Here is a 25069-nt window from a genome sequence, read left to right on the forward strand (position 1 = left end):
ATTTGGCTTTGCTAACATGGTGTTTTTTACTGCAGAGTATTTGAACCAGTGTAGAGTTTGTCTGACAGTCCATTCTTCAATGGGTGGGATTTACTGGGAGAGGCACCTTTTGAAAACTATGTGTCCTTGAGCTTTTTAGAGTTAGCACATGGGATTCCGTTGTTGATGATGAGTTGTATTGAAAATGCTGACAGATAGACACCTCTTCACTGACTTGTTATATTCTCTGAGATGGTGGCTTCTGTCTGATCTGACAACACAGCTCCTGGACCAAGGACGTCTTATACTAAAAGCACAGATTTTTCTAACCTGAGAAAAATGAAAGGTTCTATATTCGAGGCTGCTGCAACTCACGTTCTCAGTGGATTGTGTACAGAGAGAGATACGTGCTGCAGAATTTGCCAGGGGTTGCATACACGTCTCACTAAGTAATTAATTGCTTCTGGGGATGCCTTCTTTTTCTCATAGGCTTAATATTATTTTATCCCAAGGCCAAGAAATACCGTAACTATTGTGTTATAGTGTCTCAAAGGACACTATCCTTTGAGATGTGTCATTCTGCATGTTAGAATGTAGAATCATAGAATGGTTTGGGTTGGAAAGGACCTTAAAATCATGCAGTTCCAACCCCCCTGCCATGGGCAGGGGACACCTCACTCTAGACCATGTTGCCCAAGGCTCTGTCCAACCTGGCCTTGAACACTGCCAGGGATGTAGCATTTACCACTTCTCTGGACAACCTGTGCCAGTGTTTCACCACCCTCACAGTAAAGAACTTTCTCCATATATCCAACCTGAACTTCCCCTGTTTAAGTTTAAGACCTTTGGTCAGATTCTCCTACATCTTGTAGATCATACCCTATGCCAGAGCATACTGACGCTGGGGTTCATCTTGACATTTGGTAGAGTCCTGGACATCCTTAGGCATCTCCTTCAGTCCTTCAGCCTGTGGACCTGGGGATCCCAGTACAATTACTCCCAGTAAGACTATTTCCAGCTTTGGAGATCTGCTATTTTCAGAAGGTTTGGTTGGTGTCTACTAGTCCTCAGATGTATTGAAGCCAACTATGTCTCTGCTCTTAAAAAAGGGTTGAAGTTGTACAGCAGCATGAGACTTTGGCCTTTTTTGTCTCCTTGAGGTTGTCGGAGCCCTCAGTGGTCCTTGGTGGCAGTTAGGACACAACTGGTTTGGAGGAATCTGTGTGATAAAGTGTTTATTCTGTAGGAACACATCAGCCGCTGACTTGATGATGTACTGTTTGCAGTTGTTTTCATCTATTCAGCAAAGCCTGCCGCCTGAGAGTATCTGCTATTGATCTTTTCTGCTTCCTGAAAACAGAAGTGACTTGCAGACTGTCATTAATTTTGGATCCTGAGAATACTGCGCCAACCTCTCCCGCTTCCAAATGCTCAGCAGTCATTCTCCTTAAACTGCGCCTGAACTAGGAATTTGAAAGATGGTATAACAATATGCTAAATGTCTCCAATCATCTCTGTAAATATGTCTAGACTGTGGCCTCCAGTGGAGTGGAAAGACACTTAAGATTGCTAAAAACACATTAGCTCAGGTGCTTCACAGATCTGGAGCAATCTAAGTGTGGCTCCGGAGCTCAGTTGGTGTTTCGAGATGCGCTCATTTTCAGGATGTTGTTTTACTGCTCTTCATTCGAACAAACCCATTTCAAATTAGGTTGGGTATCTCTGTGCTCTGCTGCATTTTGAAGTGCACACCGACTGGCAAAGCACAGCTCACTGTGACCTGCTGAGAGTAACTGCCGGCATTCCCGAAATGGCTGTAGTCTCTGAAACGTGTCAGGATTCAGCCCTTTTTTAGAGTCTTCAAAAACTTAACCTGCAGTGTTTGCCAGCAGAGAAGACAGGGTCCTCCGAGAAATAGTCATGGGATTCAGAGTAAAAAGGACTGTCATATTTTGACTGCTTTATATCCTGGTTATTAGAAGAGGGGGTTGTTTGCCTTTATCTTGCTGTAAGCACAGAGCAGTGTGATGACCTTCCCCTCCTGCTTCCCTCCGGTCCACATCTCTCCCATCCAGGTGGGAGATGGGAAGAAAGAAGGAACCTCACATGGCAGATACTCTCCTGCAGGAGGTCCTGCTATGCTGTGACCCCAGATATGGGAGGGAAGGTGCAGGAGCAGCTCTGCAGCACAGTAGCTTGCTTGTAGTGCACTGGGTCAACATGACCCTTTCTGTACTTCACTCTCTTTCTTTCTGATCTCCTTGCCCTGTGGTGCTGCAGCCATCACCACTTCCATCACCATCACATCACCCGTGTCAGGGTATCAGCCTGCATTTTGCCATTCAGTGTCTAGTGTGGTACCTCAGTGCTTGCCTTGTGAGCCATGGCACAGCCACACCAGATTGCTCGGCTACCCCTCTCAGGCCTGTGTTTGTTCAGAGGTGAGTCATAGTCTTGATGCCCCCACATCATGGTTGCAAAGGATCCTGCAAAGGGACTCATTAAAAGTGCAGCAAAGACCTTGGCTTGGAGAAAGGAAACATTTATGACACCTAAAGCTATTCCGTGTGGCTCTCCTCTACTTCCCATTTAAGATGTCCCCTCCAGGCATCTTCTAGGTACTGTTCTGGGTACATACACAGAGGCAAGGAGCGTTGTGCTGGGGGGGGGGGTGGGGGGGGCAGACAGGCAGACAGAGAGCCTCAGTGAAATCCAGACCTCTGAATCACTCCATTACTTCTTGACAGTCAGGAATGTGCTTAACTAATTTGGTCTCGTTCATTTTTAACCACCACAGATCTCACTTTGATCTCCTCATGAGTCTGAGAGCAGGAGGGGAATTCAGCTGATAAGGTTCATCAGTGATGGCAGTTGCTTGGCTTTTTAAATGGAAAATATTTATGGCAGTCAATGGGAGCAGTTTTCTTCTGGGGCTTAGCTCTTATGCACCATATACCTGCACCCCTTATGGCTGATGTCTCTGGACACCCTTTGCTTTGGTGTGAGGGCTGTACGCAGTGTCTAATGGGGACCTTCTGGGGCCTGGCAGTGGGAGCAGGACTTGGCATCGTGCTCCCACTGACACTACACTGCAGTCTGTTTCGGTGACCACAGACAGGCTGTTCTGCCAGCCTGTCCATATGCTGCCTGCTTTACACTTAAATTAAAGGTCTGAATTTGGAGCCTTCCTTCCTTCCATGTCTCCTTCCCTTCCTCTCTTCTTGCTTCCCTTCTCCCAAATAAAACCCAAATACCTGGTTCAGAGTGTGCCTTTGCTGTGCCCTGGTATGCTGATATGCTCCTCTCAGCGTACCAAAAAATGGCTTAAAGGGTTCACATTTTGACCTAGAATTCTGTTTTAATATTAACTCTCTTACTCCACAGCATATGAGTTATTTTTTACCATGAGAATAGGCTGTACCTTATCTCATAAATATCTGTTCATTTTAGTGGTGCTATGTGCATAATAATAGAGCAATTTAAAAAGGAGTTGAATTTGCCATATTCAATGGGAAGAAGTGCTGGTAGGGTCATTTTTATAGTCAGCATTCAAATGTGTTATAATCAGCAAGATTTCTTTAGAAAGGAGACACAAAAAGTATTGATAATAGGGAAGAACTTGATCATGGGGGTTGGAACTAGATGATCTTAAGGTCCTTTCCAGCCCTAACTATTCTATGATTCTAAGTACAGTGCTGTGGAGTTATTAATGGCTCTTTTTAGCAAACCCCACCTTTACCTGGTGCACTAAGGCAGGAGCAACTTCTTTGAAACCAGAAACGTGCTTCAGTTTCGAGGCGAGGCATGTGGGTATGTGCCAAGTGTTAAGAGTGTGAAAAGCTCCACTGATTTCAGAAAATAGACTGTCCTTAATTACAATGGGCTTTGCTGGTGCCCGAGAGCAAAATTTGCCCTGATTTATTGTTACCGAGCTGTTTGTGGAGTTTATTCTGACCCCTGTAATCTGCTCCTAGGGTATCACAGGAGGAGATATATATCTTCCTGCAGTGCACTATAGACATGATTAGGGCAAATGACCTTTTTAAGGACTTGTAGGTTTCATAACACTTTAAGGCAATTTAAGTGACCTGCAGGAGTTTTAATGTTCTGCTTTCCTAACAGGAAAATAGAAGGTTTTCAGTTTGATGTTCTCTTGGTCTCTGGAAAGATTGAATATCCCGAACAGATGAGAGGTGGGTCTGCTCCTAACTCGCTTGAACTCAGTGGGCATCTGCAAATTTTATAACATATGGTATATGCACATACGTATCTGTGTAGATGGGTAATATAAAATGAATGTTATATGTCTGGGAAAACCCATGCACTAGGGTTACAGCCTTCTGACATAAAGATGCATCTGCTCGTTGTCATCTACATTTGTATTCAGGCAAATTCTGTGTAGTCTTTGTGCTATAGAATTGGTTCTTCTGGAGTTTTACTTAGAATTTAGAAATTTGGTTGATGAAGACTTGACAATACAAGGGAAAGTGTTAGAAGTTCTTTCATGTTTAAATTATTATCATTTTATTTGACATTCTCTGAGGATTATTTCCTGCTCTCACTGATGGGCTTTTCAATGATTGGGATTTCATTGTTTCAACTGAAGAGAGGAAGTATGGTGACTTCAGTGCAGCTCTGAGGTCTAGGCATTTATCCATTCTGATTTTTCCTCATGGCTTGAAAGCACTGGATCTTGTCTTCATCAACCTTGACATACTGGTGTCTTTTTTTCCATTTTAGATGACATTCAGATGTTGCTTCTTTGGGTGTTCACCTTGGAAGAAACAATGAGGTCAAGCTATTAATGGCTGCTGGTGTTTAACCATGTCATTTAGATCTGGCATATGCACACAGATATACTTACATAGGGTGACAGATGCGCTGTAGGAAAGTACTATTTTGAGACAACGTTCAAAAAAATGTATTCAGAAGATCTTTCATTCCTCCATCCTTGAGGATTGCTCACTTGAATGCTGCATTCTGATCTCTTCCTTCATTCTGCCTGACACTTCCCATTCTGTCCTCTTTTCTGAACAGTTGTATGGTTCCCATGAAGCTGCTCATCAACATACAAGGGCCACATGTGGAAGGCTGTTCTCTCAAATCCAAGTACCAAAATGTGGATTCTCAGTTATCATGTTACCAGCATTATTCTCAGACTAAAGCCAAAACACAGCACTGCACCAGCTACTAGGAAGAAAAATAACTGTCCCAAGTGACACCAGGACATTAGTGGGCATGAATCCAAGGAATCTAAGAATATGCTGTAGAGTTGTCCTTGGCCTGTCATGTATTACCTAGCAATTAAGGATGTCTGATAAAGAAAACATAATATAACTCTATCTCAGGAGCCACCTCTGACATGAACAGCAAGATATGCAAGAAGTAGGTTTCAAAGTAATGATTGTTATATGGGCACTTTTGCATGTATGGCCTGTAGGACTCATCAACTCAGTTTTACCCGATACTCTTTTGTATCCCTAGGAAAGGTTTCATGTCTTTTCTGAAAAGAAAAGGAAAGGTTTTCCTACTAGAGCGCACTGGGGAGGGAACTGCTCTAAGGAACACTGTGAAGATGAGGAATTAATGCAGGGCTGTCATGTAGCAAAGATGTTTAGCCAGCAGTGGTGTGCATGGCACAGTTTGAGAGTTGCTACTAAAAGGCTGTGATTTAGCAATGCACTCAAGCAGATGTTTATTCCTATCCCTCTTAGAGCATCATGCTAATGCATGTTCCTAATTCAACTCAGGGGGGTAAGTCCTATTGATGGCATTAAGTTTCTCACCTGATTGAGGCTTGAAAGTATATTTTGCCATGGCGTTTCTATCTATCTGGAGGTTTTCCTGATATGTATTGTTACCCTGAGAGAAGCCCCAGATCACTAATAATTCTTCTGTCTTTGCAGAAAAAGTCACACTGTTGGCTTTTTGAAGCACAGATTCTTTTAGGTAAATAGTTAAAAAAGCAGAAGAGTTTGCACTGAGCACATAGAGTTTAATTCCTGGAGAAGAGTTACCAGGAACTGCATATTGATGTGTGTAATGAGCCTTCCAAGAGAAAGGTCGGCCTTTGTTTCTTTTGATGATTTCTTCACCCTATTGGTGTACACGATGTAATTAAATAAGTTAAACACAGCTTCCTCTGAGTCACTGATTTCTCTTTCAACAGGAAAGCAGGTGGTAAGAAAGACCTTGAGATTTGCTATGGCTTTGTAGAGAGATGAGAGGGAAGCACTGTGTGTGTGCATGCTGCGCATGTAGAGGACATCTCAAATGGCATGCAACGCGATTTGTGCCAAGCTCTGTGGTTTGCACCAACCTCTTTGACTGATTAGCAGTCAAAATAAGCCTGCTGGAGTCAGTGGGGCCTTGAGAGCTACTCACTCATACCTCAAGGTATGTTCTCTGCCGTCTCCAGTGCTGAGCCATGAGGATGGTTGTTGTGACCCTGGCAGCAAGTGTGCTTGCTAACCTCTTGGTGATGACTGCCTTCCTCCACTGTACACCACTCTTTCATGAATTTATTGAGTATTCCCATTCCACATCTCTCAGTTTCAAAATGATGAAGTGATAATAAAACTGTCCTATGTGCTGGGCCAGCTGAGGAAAATGGTACTCTTCCTGTCAAAGAGGTGCACTGGAAAAAAAGTGTTGCTCTATCTTGTAATTTCTTGGATAAAAGGAAAATTATTTACTTCCATGAAATGGAGAGGGTCTCTTCCACAGGAGGTACTCTTCCCCAAGTTACAGCAGCTTTCAGTGTGATTACATTTTAGGCCTAAACAGCCTTGACAGACTTTTTTCTTAAATTAAGATTCAGTCTGGTTCCTGGTAACACATTGGGATATAATGACTGAAGAAAACGAACATCAATTATTCACAGTCTATTGGAGAAGCCTCATATAAATTATTCACGGAAGACATTCTGAAGCAGGCTGAGATTATAGGAAGCATTAATAATGAAGCAATGATTTCCTCTCGTCCTTTGGCTTTCTTTTTTTCTCCTCATCCCCTATTTTGGTTGGTCCTTGTTCCATGTTGTGGGGACCCCAGTGTCTCAGGGTATCACTGAACAGATGCCTTTATGTACTTGTCCTTGGCCACATCCGTCCCTCCAGGTTTGTTGCTTGTGTCTGCTGACCCCAGCAGCTGTTTAGAGGGACAACTGCGTGATGCTGCCAACCTCATAATTCCTTTCTCAGCTACAGTTTTCACTTTTGCCCATGGGAGGCTGAGAGAATTCAGCAGGAATCTCAAGCAATGGGGTTTTGAATGAACAACATAGGAATGAAGTGGGAAAAGATGGAAAGCCAGTGTTTGAGATTATTTTTTGCTGAATGTTTTCTCTGGTTTGGGAAGAATTGCTCAATTTCTACCACCTTCTAATGGCAAAATCCAGTCCTGTGTCTTTCTTTTAATCATAATGTATTGAGAGCCAGGGAGACACAGAAGGATACACATGAACATGCACATGCTCAGTGGCAACAGAATAAACAGAAGAGCTGAAATATTTTTAGGTATCATAAGTAAGAAATGTCTGGAGAAACATGTCTGCTGAGAAGAGTGATAGAGATAGAGGTTACTGGGTCCAAGTGGTATAGGATGGGAAGCTAGCTTGAGGGAAGGTGTTAGACTGAATAGCCAGGGCTGCATAAAGGAGGAAAGCAGTTGAATATATTATAGACTTGATATTGGAGGATGCAGGTCATTGAGGGAGCTTTGATTAATCTTCTGATGAAAATCAGCATGGTAATATCTGGGAGATAGGATTCTATGATAGTCAACATGAGGAAACTCTCCAGAGGAAGGTTTTAGACCTCAGAGGGCGTAGAGTAGTCATATACGTGTGAGGATCACAGCTGTTAGTCCAGCTGTTTTCATAATAAGCCTATCTTGACCCCCAGCATCAGAAAGTTAAGCAATGTGAGATTGTGAGGGTGGGCTACTAGAAGAGAAATGTGCCATCATTAACCCTAGTCCACCAAGATCACTAGGAGGGCCACAGCTGTACTAAAAGTCAGAACATGACCCTGGAACCTTGCAGTCAAAAGGCAAATGAGGCAGGCTTATTTATGGTCTGTTTTGCACTCTGGGGAGCCATTTCCATGTCTGCAAAGTGACTGTAGAGTGCTGTCAGATCTGTAAAGTAATGTATTACAAGCACTCCTTGGAAGTGGTTATGCAGTGGGCAGGGCTGCTGCTTTAGGATGCCTCCTGTGTGTCCCAGGAGGGAGGTAAGATACCATCGCTCTCAACTCAGAGTTTAAGAGCATGGGGATTAATTAGATTCTCTAGTTTGAGCTTGCAGACCATCAAAATGCATCCAGCTAGGCTGATACCGGGGCTGATAATTTGTATTTGGCATGATCTTTCCTTCCATATGGTGTCCAGTTATAGCACGAATTACTTGAGAGAAAAAGGGTCCATCACATGCCATGACAGATTGTTCCAGCAATCAGTCATTCTTCCTCTTAAAAATGTGTGCATTATCTCCAATTTGAGTTTGTTTGGGTTCAGCTTCCAGAAGGTGGTAGTTCTCATGCAGTTCTCAGCTTGATTAAAGAGTCCAGTGTGATCCTGTGTTTTCTCCCTCTGGAGATGCTTATATAGTACTCAAGTTGACTCACTCTTCTTTTGATTAACTAAACTAAGCATTTCAGATCTCTCACTGCAAGACATTCTGCCTGATTTTAAAAGTATTTAAGATCCCTTAGTTTTGCATTGACCTCTTAAAAGTGCCAAATCACAACCATACTAAATATCAGAGGAATCATCTTGCCTGCAATACACGTTCCATCCTACACATCTCTACTTCCACCTCTAAATATATCCCAGATATCACCTGTCCCTTTTTGCACATCTTGACAGTGGAAGCTCTTGATGAATGGTGGGTCCACTCCGACCCTCAGGCTTGCTGCTCTCTGGGATACATCAGATTTAAAGAGGCAGGGCCAGCACTCTGCCTTCAGTGGCTTGTCTTTAGCTTTGACTCTGTTAAAACACACTGACTTCGAGTGGGCTCGGACTTGACAACAGTCTCTTTCCCACCAATCTTAATACTGTTCCTTTTCTATTTGCTTACAGGTTGTTGATAGAAATGCAGTCAGCCATCAAACTCAGTCCTGGGACAGGCAGAACTGCCCCCTTCCTCCCTGCTCAGGGGTGGTTTCCCTTCGACAGCCCAGTCTGAGATTTGTCACTCAGGCAGTTCTTAATCCATTTAAGATGTGCCTTCCTGGTATTGTGCGGTACTACCTTCTTCATCAGAATGACATGCAAAACTAAGTTAACCGTATTAGAAACCCTAAATCTATTACATCCACTCAGTCACCTTTATCAAGTGACTTGTAATCCTTTTAAAGAATGAAATGAGGTCTGTTTGACAAGGCTTATACAATGGTTTCCGTGGGTATTACTGTAGCTCTTGTTAATTTTTTATGAAGTGAATCCTTTTCTTTTGCATGCATGTACGGATCTGTGTGGCTTCCTGTGGCAGTGTCTAATGGTATTTACAGCATCTTTTGTGACTAGACTGGTTGCCTGTACAAACCATACCATGTTTTATTTTCATTCTGTGTTTAAAGAAAGCTACAACTGCAAATCACTAATAATTGCATTGGCTTCACTGGAGCTACTGAAAGCATTGGTGTATCCAGCACCACAATATGTTGTGCTGTTCCTAACTGCCTCTGAAAATGTTCTCCCAGCTCTAAAAATGCTCAAGATGGGGCAAGTCATGAAACCTTTTAATGTGTTTCACAGAAAGGAAGGAGATCAAATTCAGTCTTCACAATGTGCATTGCTCTGTGTAAGCTGGTGTGTAGCACCCAAACTTGCTTATGTGATTTAGCAGCCTTAGGTCTGTTTTCTGAAACAGGGTAAATGTCTCACTAGAGATGTTTTCTCTGAAAATTAAGCATCAAATGCTTAGACAGATGTGCTCTGGGGCTAGGGGCAGATGGTGTTCACAAAGGCTACCTCTAAGACAGGAGACTAATTTTTCATCTGGAGTCTGAAGCAAGAGGGAGAGTTTAGTGGAGGATGAATCAGAGCACACACCTAAAATACATAATTTAGATCCCCGAAACTTCACATTTCACCTTCACTTCCTATGAGTGGTGATGCTGTCCTGTTGAGAGCATCCTGTGTGCTGCCCTCACAAACAAACACAGTGGTGCTGCTATAATCTCAACCATCTCTGTGGACAGATGATCAGTTCTGGGTCTGTGCTCAGCTGTGTTTTAATGAGGTGGAGCAGCCACAATCAAGTTGAAGCTCCAGTGCCTTGGGATGGATCATCTCACTGTGCCCTGTCCCCTGCAAGTGCCTCTTGGCCCATCATGGGGGACATCTGCTCTGTAGGCTCCCTCTGGGCACAGCCACAACCTGCCCATCTTTGGCTGGGGCAGACTCCTGAATTGGTGCTGTTTAGATTAAAGAGGGTTTGTCCTGGTTTTTGGTCAGCCCCCTTGCTGGGGTAGCAAGCTTCATGGCACTAGGAGAGGAGACCATCTCCGTGCTCATCAAATGCCATGCTTCCCTCCCATCCCCTTCCATCCACCCCTGACCACCTGGAATGAGACCAGACAATGCATCTGTTCCAATGTTGAAAGTGGTTCGTGTTGGCATTAGGCATGTCTAGCCCCAGACTGAACTTGGCAAGCAGCTGGCCTGCTCAGGGCTAGTTTGCTTGCGGATGTATGTGTTTTGATGGGAAATGCTGCTGCCTTTGAAATGCAGTTCTTAGGAAAGGGAAAGAAGGTAATTCCCCATCTAAATAAGCAAAATAAGCAAAAGGCTCATCTCTCTCCTGGAAGGTGAGTGATGCCCATGTCCTGCATGGCATCCTGCCTGATCTCTTCAACCCTTTTCATATCGAAAACGATCAGGCTGCAAGGAGTTAAAAGATATCAATTCAGTTAAAGCAATAATCTTTGCATTCAAGGCATTCAAGGAGGAGGCTCTGCTGCCTTCTGCATCTTCATTATGGCAGCAAATTGCTTGCATTTACTGAGTCTTTCTTGAAATTCACTAATCTGGAACATGTGGTTAGGCAGCACTCTTCCATTTCTTGCTATTTAACTTTCTTAAAAAAGGATGTTAAAACTGTTAAAGAATTCAAATATGCCATGGAGAGCTTGCTTTTTTACTTCCCTTCCTCATGGCTTCTCTCTGCACCCTTCAAAAGAGAAAAAGAAAGCAAGATTTATTAATAATGCTGAAGCAGTGAGTAAGGACACCTTTATGCATTTAAGGTAAGAAGGTGTACAAGGGGTGGTCTCAGTTCAGACACATGGGGAAGTGCTCACTGCTTCTCTCCAGGTGTCTGAAGAACGCTTTATTTCTGACCCCAGCTGCCAGTACAACCTATGGCTTGAGCTGGGTCGCAGAGGGACTCAGATGGGATGTTAGCTGTACTGTGTATCATGTGCTGCTGTCTAAAAAAGCCACTTGTCCCCAATGAGGGTGGATTTTTTGCCTGTCAGTCTTCTACTGAAATCCACTGCAGTAGGATTTCCTTGTGCATTCCCACCCCAGCACCCATCCTTCCTAGGCTCCTGCCCACTTTCCTTCTTGGTCCATCACCAGTGAGCCAAGAGGTTAGAAAACCAGATTTGTTGGCTTGAAGTCCATTGGTTCAAGTTCAGAGTATGGTAATATGACCAAGAGGGGGAAATGACCCTTTGGCAGATCTTACCATCAAAACTGACCTTTTATCTGCATTCCAGAAGGACAATTACACAAAGAAATGCTGTGGGAGCTGGCACAGAAATGGGAGCCTGAACTGCAGCTGGATTCAGATGGAAATTGGTGCTAAGAAGCTATGACTTTATTAAAGCACTTCCAATCAAGTACTTTCTGCAGTTAGATAAACGTCAGCACATCTGTGGAACCCATATGCTGGGACTTCAGTGGGTGTGGGTTCCTTTGGGCCAGTATCATCACTTTGGCTAGCAGTCTGTCCTATGATTTCTCAGACCAGTGACTTTACATCTCTCAAAGGGAGTGTATGAAATATCTGTCACTGCACAGTGTGGCATGCGTGGAACAGTACAAAATCCCACCATTCCTTGGGGAGCGAGTTGTGTGCATTGCTCTGAATCCTGCTTTGGCTCGATGGGCAAAGTTAAGTTAAAAAGCAACATAGGAAATATTATCTGCTGCAGAAGGCTCTCATTTGCTTTTTATCCAGGCCGTTCGGTCTTAGAGAGGACTAAAATCTTGTTTTACCAGCAGAGGCAAGCTGCAAATCAGGAGCTGTCCTTTGGGATTTGGTCCACGTTGGATTAAAAACATGCACTGGTGAACATCTTAATTTTGCAGCCAGTGTTGTTGTGTCCCTGGGACTGGGGCATTCCTATTTGGTTCCCTTAAGTGGCAGTTCACTCTTAATTAATTATGCAGCAAAAATTAATGGAAATTAATAGGGATTAATTTCTCCATTCACATGTTGCGAACGATTGTATCCCCAGCTTTCTCCTGTGCCTCGGGCGAGTACCTGGAGATGAAGAACCAGGCGTGCAGCAAATGTGCAGAGGGGACCTACTCGCTGGGCAGTGGGATCAAGTTTGATGAGTGGGATGAACTGCCGGCAGGATTCTCCAACGTGGCGACTTTCATGGACACAGCGGTCGGCTCGGCTGAGAATAAAGCTGACAGCTGCAACAAGTAAGAAGCGCTGTTTGCATCCGGGTGAGGCAGCACAAAGCCAACATAATGACTTATCTGAGGTCTCTGGAGGGTAACAAGCTCTACTGATGGCAAACAAGAGTGGCTGGGAAGTGAAATTTGTAGCCACCTCTTTGCTGTCAACATGGTCTTCTTGGGCTCGTCAGCAGCTAGTGAGTGGAAGAGCAGCCTGGGGCAGCTCTCGTTTGTAGCTGGAGAGCACCTGGGTCATAGTATAGTAAAAGTGGCTAAAAGGCAATTTCACAGCCTATTTAGAGACCCATGGTGGTTGCTGAAGGCTGTTTCTGAATATAATTTAAAGTATATTGAACCTGTGGATAATAAACATTTCCTAGGTAGCTTGGGTCCTACATTTCTAGTACTATATCCTTTCCCATGCATGGCTTTAATGAAAAATATTATATTTACCTGAAAAACAAATGGGAATCCAGTAATAAAGTTATAAATTCACTGCTGATTGATAGCTATTGTGGGATTCTGGCTTCCTTATTAAGTGACATGTTTGTGTATAGTAGTATAAGAAAAAGTCTCCTAAGTGTCTGTGATGTCATCTGAGACTCATTTGGTTTATGTTCATCAGCTCTTCATGGACACCTCGAGGGAATTACATAGAGTCGAACAGGGATGATTGTACAGTTTCTCTCATCTACGCTGTGCACCTGAAGAAATCCGGCTCTGTCTTCTTTGAATACCAGTATATTGACAACAACATCTTCTTTGAATTTTTTGTAAGACCTTTTATATGGTGAATCCAACCTATCTACCATGTGCTGGGATTTTTCCAATAGGGGTCATGACTGTCACTGTTAAACCAGCCTTTTACAAGGCTGTTGGTGGTGGTAGAAGCTTCAGTTTGAGAGTGTTTGACTTGAGATGCCTTTGAAGGGCCTTGACATTAAAAAGGACTTCTTCAAGTTAGACATCCAGAACTGGAGGTGCTCCAAGGCATGAGTATGTGGAAACCTTTAGCTTTAGTTTCAGGTCAATTTGGGTCATAGCAATTAAGATGAAAAGAAAAGCAGGAGAAGAGGCAAAAGTGTGAGCCTTAAAACCAAACAAAAGCCAGAAGCGACAGTTCTCCAAAGATATTTAGGAGTAAAAATTCAGAGGATTTTCAGTAGGAATTAGGCTCTGAGGATGTGTCCTCACTGTGAAACAGAGGGGCTGGGGATCATTAGCTCTGAAATGGGAGCAGCCTGGCTGGGCTTGCCCCATGCTCTACCCAAGTTACTAAGCCAATCTGATCAGCAGTGACTGGAATGGAAGGGCAACCCTGCTCTGCCCAGGTGGATGGTTTGGTTGGGATCCCACTAGCAGGCTCTGCAGTGTGGTATAGATGCCCCACCTTACTGAGAGGCTTTGGAAGGTTCTGCCAACACCTGTGTTGCTTTCCTTGGCATGTTGTACCTACCATTTGGGATAGAAGAAAACATAATGGGAAGGCAACTCAGAGCAGGAGATGACTGCAAATTTTCAGTCTGCTCTGTTACTGCCTCCGTATCTGTCTGGTGAGCTCTGGTTTTCATCTGCAAAACATAGCTTATGGTACCTTACAGAGTGAGAAGCCTTAGCTGGTGTTGGCTAGTATTTCTCGAAGCCTGGCGAAAGTGTGAAGTATCCTTATCCTTAGTAGAAACAGGAAAGGAAGACAAAAATAACCTGCTGGAGGCACCCCCTTGCTGCTACAGCAGTGCAATAGACTGCTGTTGCACTTCGATAAAGACAGTGCAGGCAATATTATTTAGCCATTTCAGTTTAAATTAGACTATCCTGTCTTCTTCGTGGGGAGAAAGCAGCAAATACATTTTCTGCTGTCTGATGAATGTACCAGGATTCTGAATCCTAGCTCCAGTTGCTTGACTGACTGATCTGCTCCTGCAATGAGCCAATATTGTTTCTCTGAGCTTTGAAACTGGCTTTTTGATTATTATTTTTATCCATATCCCACTCATCCACCTCCTTTAATTTGTCATTCCCTGTTCAAGAAGCAGTGAGTGGTGCAATCCTTATAGAAATGCCCATGTAAATAATTCCTAGTCAGCCTCAGTATTTCAAGGACTTTCCTGAAAATACTGATGTTTATTTTATGGTTAAATAAACCATATTTAACAGTCCTCTAAAAGTCCATTTCTTTTCTCCAGCAACATATCTTTGTGTTTAAATATATTTAACAGTGACTCTTTAGGTCTGGACAGTGGCAGCAGCTTGCAGGTTGCAAAGTCTTTGGGGTCTTCAGGTGCAGGTGGGTGCACTGCTGGTCTGAGGTTAGAGAGGAGATATCCTCAAACTGGGAAGCAAGCTTGGATGCTTCTTGCTAGATACTCACTGCTTCTGCAGCCTGCCCTTCCCAGGCTCTTTTTACATACTGAAGCCCATTACACCTTATAAGAAGAGATTATATATTCTTATCTCATTTCTGCATATGAGAACTACAGCACAAAGATGCTGGAGCTCAGACTGCGCAAGATAATCAGGGATCTACCTTGTACTTAGGTGCTTCTTCTCACCTGTTTTCCTCAGTGCTGTTGGTATAGGTGGGAATTCAGTGCACAGATGCCTTGGAGGATGTGGAGTTATGTGACTTATTTCAGACTTGACGTGGAACAACTTTGAGGAGGATGCTTGACCCCAGGTCTTCTGAAAGTGTTGAACTGGCCTTTCTCCCTGGTGGAATGAAAGCTTAGTAATTGAACTCGTCCTCAAAGAGGCTTGATACTTTTTCTTCAGAGAAGACAGTTTTGAGAAAAAAGAAGTGGACTGCTGTGAGGGCCTGCACTAAATCCTATTGAGCTGTGCTGGACCTGGGCAAGGGTCAATCAGCCTCACACTTCTGCCAGGGCAGACTCTCTGTGGCATGTTGCCACTCCCTTGATAACGTTACTCTCATCCCTAGTGAGGACGGGTGGGTGGTAGGGAGCCAAACATACAGCAGATATTGGCTGCAGAGAAAGCAGTTTGTCTTCTAGCTTTGGCCCATACACTTCTACCTCCCCCTATAACTTAGAAGCCCCTGGGTTTTGGAGAACTGGGTCTTGGCGGGCTCAGAAGGAGAAGGTGGCCAAACCAATATACTCAGCATCCAAGTCTGACCAAATAGCGAGAAGGCAAGGCTGAGATCTTATACTCCTGCTCTTCTTTCCATCCGCATCAGAGGTGGTCATTGGAGGCACTGTTAAGCTGCTATCAGGTTTTGAAAGTTGGACTGGGGCTTTTTTATTGCCACGAGTAAGGCAGCTGCTGTCCTAAATAAGCAGACAAGAGGAACAAAGCTGAATCTTATCATTCCCAGCCAGCAGTCATTATGCTGACAGAGAGATACATCTGACTGTGGTCATTGATCTAGTGTTTTTATTAACAGATACAAAATGACCAGTGCAAAGAGATGGAGTCCACAGCAGACAAGTGGGTGAAGCTAACGGACAACGGGGAATGGGGCTCTCATTCTGTAAGTGAGCAAAAAATTCCTTCATAAAGCTTCTTTCCAGTTGTAAATGTCTGTGATTTCCTCCGAGCAGAGAACAAACAAGGGCCAGATCCTCTGGATGCGTTTGAAGAAGCACAGCTTTCTTAGTACTGAGGGCAAAGCCACTGAGATCTCTAAAGGGCTGCTCCCGAAGCAAATGATATAGATGCAAGACTTTGTATTGATTTGCCTGGGCTTAAATCAAGTGCTTTATGAGGTTAAATAGATTTATGCAAATCCACATGCCAGAGTCACTCTGCATGATTGTAATTGAAATCTTCTACAATAGTTGTTTGCTCATGAGAACACAAATTACTCTCTGTTGCTCAGCAGAGCGGGGTGTGTATGTGAAGGCAGATAAGATGGGCATTTTACTCTCAAGCGCGTGCAGAAGAGCTGGACTGCCCCCAGCTCCGTGGTGGATTACTGGGTTGAAAAGCAAGCTGGCAGCACAAGGGTGGCTCCTGCAGCACTGATACGAGCATGTCCATGTTGGGACCAGCAGCGCTTTGGCTGGCCTGTGCCGAGCTGGCTGAGTTTGCTTGGTGCACAGACCATGGGTAGACCAACTCATTAGCTCGTGGTGATGCCTGGCTTCCACTGCACCATCATACCCTAATTCCCAGAGCCAGCCATAGGTGACATTGTGCCAGAAGAAAAATGGATTTTATGGGCATAGACAGCAGCCTGGTCTCTGTTTAACATGGTCTGCTTATCCTCCTGGAGGAGAAATTGCATTCCAGAGCCAGCTCTAGTTGTCAGTGCCTGTTGGCTCAGGTGCAGGCCCCGTGAGAGTCACATAAGGATGCAGGAGAGCTCAGTGAGGAGGGGTGAGTGGCATGGGTTGAGAGGTAGATCCAAGGCCAGGGCATTGACTTTGTTGAGCTGAGAGGTATAACATTATCTGCATGGGAGATGGTGCCATCTGGTATCATCATCTGGGATGTGCAAGTGCCTCCACTGACTATGAGAGTTGCTGGATGCCTGGCTGAAATGTAGACACAAGCTATGTGAGATGAGTGTTATGGCCCTCCACAGGGCTTTTTTCTGCACTGCAAATCAGGTCACGGTGACTTCTCTGAGCCCAGTTTTCCAGATACTTCAGCCTCTGCTTTCAGCATGCTAGTCCTGCTCATCAGAGCTGATGTTGGGTATCTCTACACCACACAATTAGATGTTTGATTTAATATGGTCCCCGTTCTGCTGTTACCTGTGGTACCCCAGCTCTCCTCTGCCCCCCTGGAGAGTAGCTGTTTGAGAAGTGGAAGATACAACATGCAGTATTTCCACTTTGCTGATTTTTTTGGCTCTGTTATGGGTGAACAAAACCTGTGGTCCTGCCAGGCCTGTACAACACTGATGTAAATCTTATTACGCTGGACCCTTATGCTGGTACAGTTTATCCCTCTTCCTGTGTGAAAATACAGCACCTTCAGGCTAGTATCACTGTGTTGGCAGTAGGCATCTTGTACTGGGCAGTAGGTATGGTAGATAAGGTACAGCTCTGCAGGCCAGACAGGGTCTTGGTAAAACTTCTGCTTATGGCGAGCAGAGTGATACTGTGGTTACAGAGGTGAGTTGAAGGCAACAGGCACCAACAGTGCTACTGGAAGAAGTTGTCCTGCCTTCCTCCTGCACCTTATCCCACACATGATGCCACCAACCCACTACCCTTCCTGTGCCGGCACAGGAGTCATGCAACCACTTGCTGAATCACGCTATGAAGACAAGTAGGTCAAGGCAGTTGGAAGCTGGGTTGTTTTCTGCATCTCATCTGCTTTTCAGGGTCAGAATGAGCAGGAGGGATGGAACTGCTGCTGGGGGCATTCATGGTTTGTGCCTAGCTTACTGATCATAATGCTGAGTGTTAGATGCAGGCAGACTTTTATTTATAAAGCCTATAAACTGGAATTTTGAACTTTGGATCATGTTGGGTTTCATTATAAAAGTGTATCTCAAGGCTTTAAAAACAAACTGATTTGATATATCTGAACATAAAGCTGGAGATGAAAGCTCCTGAGTGCCAGGGATAGCTGGATAAAAGCAGGAACAGCTTTCTCCTAGTTCTGCTTACAGCAAGGTCAGAAACAGCTCTTGGTGTTTTTCCACAAAACCGGGACGTTGAGAAGCACTTTTATAAAGCACACTTTCACAGTCCTCAATGTCTCTGCAGCATGTGCCTAGCTGTCTTCCCATTACTTCTTGATTCACTAAGCAGCTTAGGAAAAGCCAGGATTGCTGCTAGGATGCAAGAAATCTGGGTAATGGAAGTAAGAAATAAAACAGTTTCTTGATGAGGGGATGTCTGCTAACTAAGTGTCATGTGTATTGTTGCAGGTAACTCTGAAATCAGGCAGCAATATATTATACTGGAGAACAACAGGGATTCTCATGGGATCCAAAGTAGTAAAACCAGTTCTGGTGAAAAACATCACAATTGAAGGTAAGTGATATTTGCCTTTAAGGCCTTATCTTGCTCTTTCATCACAGTATTTGCCAAATGCTACTTCTACTGGAGTGCCTACAGCACCGAAGTGGCTTTTTTTAACTCCATTGTCCCCTGCTTCCCCCTCTAAAGTGTAGAAAAAGAACAGCAAAAGTTCAGTGTCAGGGAAAAGCTAGAAGATGATTTAGTTGGTAAACGGTGCCTTCTACTGGAGAACACTGGCTTAGCAAATAAAGAGAGGAAAAGGAATACACCAATTTTCCTTAATGTAGTATAGAAAAAACATGCTTGTTGGTAAGTGATATATGGATATTTATAAATATATCATAACAGTGACAGTTAAATTACTATTTAAAGAATTTAATTAATCTGAGATTGCTCTTTTGGTCACGTATGTGTAATCAAAGTTGAGAGTGTCGTATAAGGTTCTTATATGGGTCAGGCTTGCACTGAGGAGCACAGATTAAAGACCTACATTATGAGTCAGCAAAGCCAAAGTGTCTAAAGGGAGTGGTGAAAGTCTGTGATTTTGAAGCTGTGTTATGCAGCTGGTTTGCTCTCCCCCATAAGCAGGTAGGCAGTAGTTACAAAGCATTGCCTCTAGTTCAGTGCTTTACCTCTGATTTATCTTACAGGAGTTGCGTATACATCTGAATGCTTCGCATGCAAACCTGGTACCTTCAGTGACAAACCAGGTTCATCTGGCTGTCAGGTGTGTCCGAGAAACACTTATTCTGAGAAAGGAGCTAAAGAATGCACCAAGTGTAAAGAAGAAATCTATTATGCAGGTACATAAATCAAATGGGTTAAGCAAAACCAGGAGAGCCTGAGCATGTACTGTTTGCTTGTGCAGATGTGAGAATGCTTTTATCTAACAGTCAAGTTTAGTCTCCAGTTCATATGCAAAGGGCACGATTAGAGGGCACAAACATATGTAATGGGCCACAGCTGGTCTTGGCTAACTACATCTCTGCCAATACGAAGGGGCAGAGAGCTGGAGTAGAACAGGTCTTCTGCGAGATATTAATAATGGTGCTGTGCCCTCTCGTGGCAATTTGTGTTATCGGTTGGCAATGACATGAATTGGCTTCATACCTGCCTTCACACTTGTCACGTTTCGAGGAATCTCCTTTCCAGATCCTCTCTTGACTTGTCCCTGCCTATTGAGCGGTAGGAAGATGTGGTGATCTAGTTGAAAACTCTAGTCCCCAAAGTCCTCTGCTAGCCCATAAGTGTGCTTAGCTTGTCACCATCAAATAACACGTACACAATCCGTTCTCCATGGTCAAAATGTCTTCAGTTTTCTTCCTTGTCGTTTTATGAGCAAGTTTGTGAAGAATCAGCTACTGACTCAGAGATTATGGCAAATGCTTGGGGACCTGTGCCTGTGCTCGTCATGGGTGTGGAAATGTTACAACAACATCTGGGGCGAGGAAAACTTGGGCCAGTGTTGTAAGGAAGTTTCTAATGGGTTGAAGTGCTTTTGTTGCTTATCAAGTGAGAACATACTCCCATGCTTGGCAAATAGCACAAATTACGGGAAGAAGGGGAAGGGGTGGCATAAGGGTTTGGATCAGTCCCTGGTTATACTGAATCAATGAATTTCAGTGTGACAGTACAAGCATAGCTCGTATTTTCCCCATTTTCCTGCTTCATTTCAGGGGAAGGTTCTTGTAGACTCCATTAAGTTTGGTTTTTCATTCTGTTTTGTGTTTTTCTGCTGATACTTTAATCTCCAGATTTTAAGCTCATTACGGTTGTTTCCAGGGACCATTTGATAGTTTAACATCCCTTTCCTCATCCGTCTCTTTTAGATGAGGGATCCAGTGCGTGTATAGAGCGTCCCCCATGCACAAACAAAGACTTTTTCCAGATCCATACTCCGTGTGATAAGGAAGGAAAAGTAAGTAGAAGACATGATCCTATTTTTAAGCTCATTGAGCTTACTGTGATCTCTTGATTTGAAAACAAGGCAGAGTTTCTAGGAAACTGTTTCACAAATGCTTTCTCAATTTTGCTTCCAGCATTGAATCTCTCTGAGGCTTTGGGCTTGTGCTTTAGCTGCCTTCTCTCCAGTATTTATTCATCTGTAAGAATATGCCTGTCACAGCTTTGCTTAAGGGATCTGCCGTTGTGAAATGCTAAGCTCCTTGCACTTGTGATTAGTCTATCTGGGTCACTGGTGCTACCTCCTCACTCATAAAAAGCCAGGGTTAGAGCACAGGGTGAAGAGCTGTCCCAGAAGAAACCCTGCTGTTCAGTTGTTAGGAATCTTTCCTGGCATACTTGTCACAGGCTTGTGGCAACTTGCCCTGTCCCAGCAATGCCCTGGCATGGTTCGGGTGCTCCTGTGGCACAGGAGTGTTGGACATGATGTCCTGGGTTCAGGTGCTACTGTAGCACAGAACCTATTTCAGGTGGAAGAGTGTTTGGCTGCATAGGTATGATGAGTATCATGTCCCTTAGTTTTAGCATTAAAGAAATAATGGTATATACATAGCCTGGGAGTATTTGTGTGCAGCAGCAGAGTTTAGCTGCTTATAACATGCTTGCCTCATGGGATGCCTTGAAACATCTGGACATCCAGTAGATTGTTTCACCCAGAGATTTTGGATCCACTGGGTCTCTCATAGAGGAACCTACTGATGGAGCAGCCTGGCTTTGGAGCTCTCCTGCCCTTTGTCTCAGCAGTCAAGTGGGAATTTTGATGTGATTTGAAGAGGAAACTCTTACTTATTGGGATATGGAGCCCACAGAGGTTTGGGTACTCAGGCCTCTTTTCTTCCCTCTCCCATCTCTCTTAGATCCTGATGGGTTGGCGAGTAGTCAAAAACCGTTGCCCCTGTAGCTTACTAGCCTAATATTTGCTGGCAGGATGGAGTATTTTGGAGTCTCCTGGTCAGGCAGTTCATGTGCTTTAATAACAAAGCATTAGTGAGTTTAGCCCCAGAGCTGGCAGGCTCTATAACCTGGTGTTGACTCACTGATTCTTGCTCTGTTAATTGCCTGTAATTAGCAGTGATGTTCACTGCTACACCCCCAGGTAATGCTTTAATTGCAGCCTCCTGCAGATTTTCCTGTCACTGCTCTGTGCAATTCAAGGCTCCCTGGCATTGAATAGACTCCTACTGTTGACCCTCTTCTTGCCTCCTCCATGGCCTTTTCCTTATGGATGGGCATCATCAGAACACAAAGTAGGTCTTTCTGCAGACACCTTTCATCTTCCAGTCGCAACAACATATGCCACAGACACACAGGTACTGGCTGGGCTTTCAGGACTGCTTCACCATTTAATGCTCTGCATCTCTGGAAAGTGGTCCAGGTTTACTGTACTCCCCAGCCATCACTCCACGTGATGCAGCTCAATGAGAGGTCCTGACTCTGCAGCTCATCTTCAGGTGAACAGTGGCTGCAAAGCACCAACCTAGAGGCCTATTGATTCATGGCTGACTAAAATAGCCAGGTTTTTCACTGGACATTAGATTGCTGTCTCCTTCCTGCTGCCCGACTCCATGTGTAGAAGGGGCCTCAGGAGATTCAGGCATTTGACTCCTATTGGCTTTATATGACCTACTGCTTTGAAAATCCCAGGCTGATTGCTTCAGCCCCAGTCTTAGAAACCCTCAGCTGTGTAGCTGTGGGCACTTTCTGACCCTTTCCTCTCTGCTCAGATGCAGTAGGATTGTTTTAGCATGTACAGTGTGTCTGGGCTCTGGGCAACCACACAGGTACTTTGCCAGCTCCTGAGCCTTTTTACTTTAAGTGTTGTGCACCCTTATGCTGCTGAAGCATTTCTGGAGCAATACTCCAGAAAATCCTCTAAGTGTCCAGGAGGAGCAAGAGCAGGCTGATCCATAAGGGACAGATGCCACTCTGACAGCAGGAGCAGTCCTGAGCAAAGCAGACCCAGCATCAGTGGCCACATTCAGCCAAGGTTGCCACCAGACAAGTCCATAGTGATGAAGCACGACCAATGTCAAGCTGGGACATCAAGTCCATGGGTCAGTCAGGATGTGGGTCAACCAGGGTACATGACCTGGCACAGGCATGGTTATAACACAGTGCAGGCAGGGACAAAGGGTGAGAGCCTCAGTTCAGTTGCAGCTCTGAGGAGCCAGGGGTTGAGCCTGCACTGAGGCTCCTTCCAGCTTTTCTTCGAGTAGTTTCAAAGACTATCAATATCTCTGTGTTATCAGAGGGCTAACCTTGAGTGCAATCACTCCATGCCCAGGATGGCAGGGGCATGTGCTCAAGGCTTTGCATCAGATTCATAGGGTCCAATCTCCTCTCCAAGCTCTGTACCCGTTCCTCTGGCCTCAAGGATCCCTGACTGCAGTGCTGGGACCAAAGGGTGGAAGTTCTCAGAGCAGGAGCTGTGCCACGTTAAAGTCCTGCCAATTGGGTTTCTCAGCTCTAGAACTCAGCTTATTTTTATCTTGAGCTATTAAACACTTTCAGGGATAACCCCAACATCAGATTAAATTTGAAACCCAAATTCACAGGTGGTGCATCTCACCTATGCCTTTTCTTGAAGACAGTAAACTTGTCTCCTCAAAGAGAGGGGATGACAGAGAGGTGATGCTGTTGTACATAGTAACGCTGAGGGCTGACTCGTGTTAGTGCTCCTGATGTGCTGTGGAGGGACTGGAGAGGGGTTGGGAGAGCTCCCTTGTGGTTTTGGCATTTGCTCAGTATTGAAAATGAAATGGCTGAAGAGAAATTGAGGACTTGTCAAAGAACAGGCCAGTATGGAGAAAAAATGCAAAATTTGTGGTGTTCTCTGCTAAGAGATGCATTCCCAATAAAGGGATTTTATAATGCAGAAGTTATATTTTGGGTTACTCTGATTAAAATGCAGAGATTGCCTATGCAGTTGTTAGAATTATTTATCTGACATTCCTCAGAAACATTTTAATGGGAAAATCCAAAAGATAAATGGAAATGAAGACTAATAATTGTTTTCAGCTTCACGTTTTTGCTTTGCTTTTAAGGTCTGATATCTTGGAATCGCCTCTGAACCCTGGATGTGCAAGGTCTGGTTTTGGCCTAAAACACTGGGAATACCCTAACTTCATTTACAATGGGGACCTTGATTGGTGTGTCTGAGCTCAGTGTCTTCTCCTTCCAGACTCAGATCATGTACAAATGGATTGAACCCAAGATCTGCAGAGAGGACCTCCCTGAAGCATTGACCCTACCTCCTTCTGGAGAGAGGAAGGATTGTCCACCCTGCAATCCTGGCTTTTACAACAATGCCTCCTCTTCCTGTACTCCTTGCCCACCAGGCACATTTTCAGATGGGACACAAGGTAGGAGCCCACAGAAAACTTGCTTGTGCCCCCAGAAGCAGTTGTCTGCTTGCATGTGACTTAGCTTAGTGACAAATCATCATAAGACAGAGTTCATTTTGCATAAAATACTTACTAAATAACATTGGAGAGAGGGAGCTGGATATCTGTTTTCTCTCTGAAGTCCTTTCTTATCAGGGATTGCTGCTCTAAGTTGATCTGCTGTGCTCTGGATGCATTTCTTAGCCGACAAACATCCTGAGGGTTATTTTAAGAGGTTCTGAGAAGGGGATCAGAACTTTTACAGTCACCCATTCTCCTGTCCATGCCAAGTTCTTCCCTGTAAAAACCTCATTTTTAGCACTGTCACATGAACACCCTGCCAACATTGTCTAGCCTAAACTCTGGCTTGTTGATCCTGAGATGTATTTGCCCAGTGGCCACCTACAGCATTTTGTATGAACTGTTCACCAGTATGATCAAACCTGCAGCTGAAGCCACTAAGAAGGAATTGTGGCTTAGGGGATCAGTTGCAGATTACTTACCATGAAGGTATGATCTAAAATGCTGGTCTCATTTCCACTCCTCTGGTCCTGATAAGTCTTTGTCTGTTTAATTATAAAGAAATAAACTATTTTCTTTGCTTACTGCTTGCACAAGAGAGTACAAAAGTGATATCTGTGTTCTTTAAAACATTTATGGCGAGTGCTTTGGCTATGTGATTTTGCTCTTCTGACCCCTTGCCCTGTAGAGTGCAAAGCCTGCCCTGCTGGGACTGAACCAGCTCTTGGGTTTGAGTACAAGTGGTGGAACATCCTGCCGAGCAACATGAAGACATCTTGCTTTAATGTTGGCAACTCAAAGTGCGATGGGATGAATGGTGAGTCAAACTCCCTGTGTTGTTATGTGCCTGTCTTTCTCCTGCGCTGATCATACTGCAGCGGATCACCCATCAAAATGAGTATGCTTTTTACTGTGTGAATCACAACACAGTTGCCCCCTGTTTCTCTAATTGCACCAGGCTTGAAATTCCCCATAGGGAGCAATGTCCCAGTATCACACGGAAATAAAACATCTCTTGTATACCAGAAGAGGGCAGAAGCTACAGCCAATATGAAGTCCCCTCAGCTAAGACCTAGCCCACTGTAGACTGATGTATCTGTATACCCCCACTGAAAAAGCCCCACAGCTATTTAACTTCTC

The 25069-nt window shown here is 44.3% G+C and overlaps 1 protein-coding gene across 1 annotated transcript in view; it reads left to right on the forward strand.

Annotated features, from left to right (window-relative positions):
• The window catches only part of KIAA1324L (KIAA1324-like ortholog), a 48141-nt gene that overhangs the window by 2115 nt on the left and 20957 nt on the right, over positions 1-25069 (forward strand). The window contains exons 2-9 of the mRNA XM_010018215.1: positions 12453-12648; positions 13250-13397; positions 16028-16114; positions 18470-18575; positions 19214-19366; positions 20393-20481; positions 23707-23887; positions 24618-24746. Of these exons, the coding sequence (XP_010016517.1) occupies positions 12485-12648; positions 13250-13397; positions 16028-16114; positions 18470-18575; positions 19214-19366; positions 20393-20481; positions 23707-23887; positions 24618-24746 (1057 nt within the window). The 5' untranslated portion in view covers positions 12453-12484. The remainder of the gene's footprint in view (positions 1-12452; positions 12649-13249; positions 13398-16027; positions 16115-18469; positions 18576-19213; positions 19367-20392; positions 20482-23706; positions 23888-24617; positions 24747-25069) is intronic.

This window comes from Nestor notabilis, unplaced genomic scaffold (assembly GCF_000696875.1).
Source record: "Nestor notabilis isolate BGI_N333 unplaced genomic scaffold, ASM69687v1 scaffold11987, whole genome shotgun sequence".
In the NCBI taxonomy this organism is placed as follows: Eukaryota; Metazoa; Chordata; class Aves; order Psittaciformes; family Psittacidae; genus Nestor; species Nestor notabilis.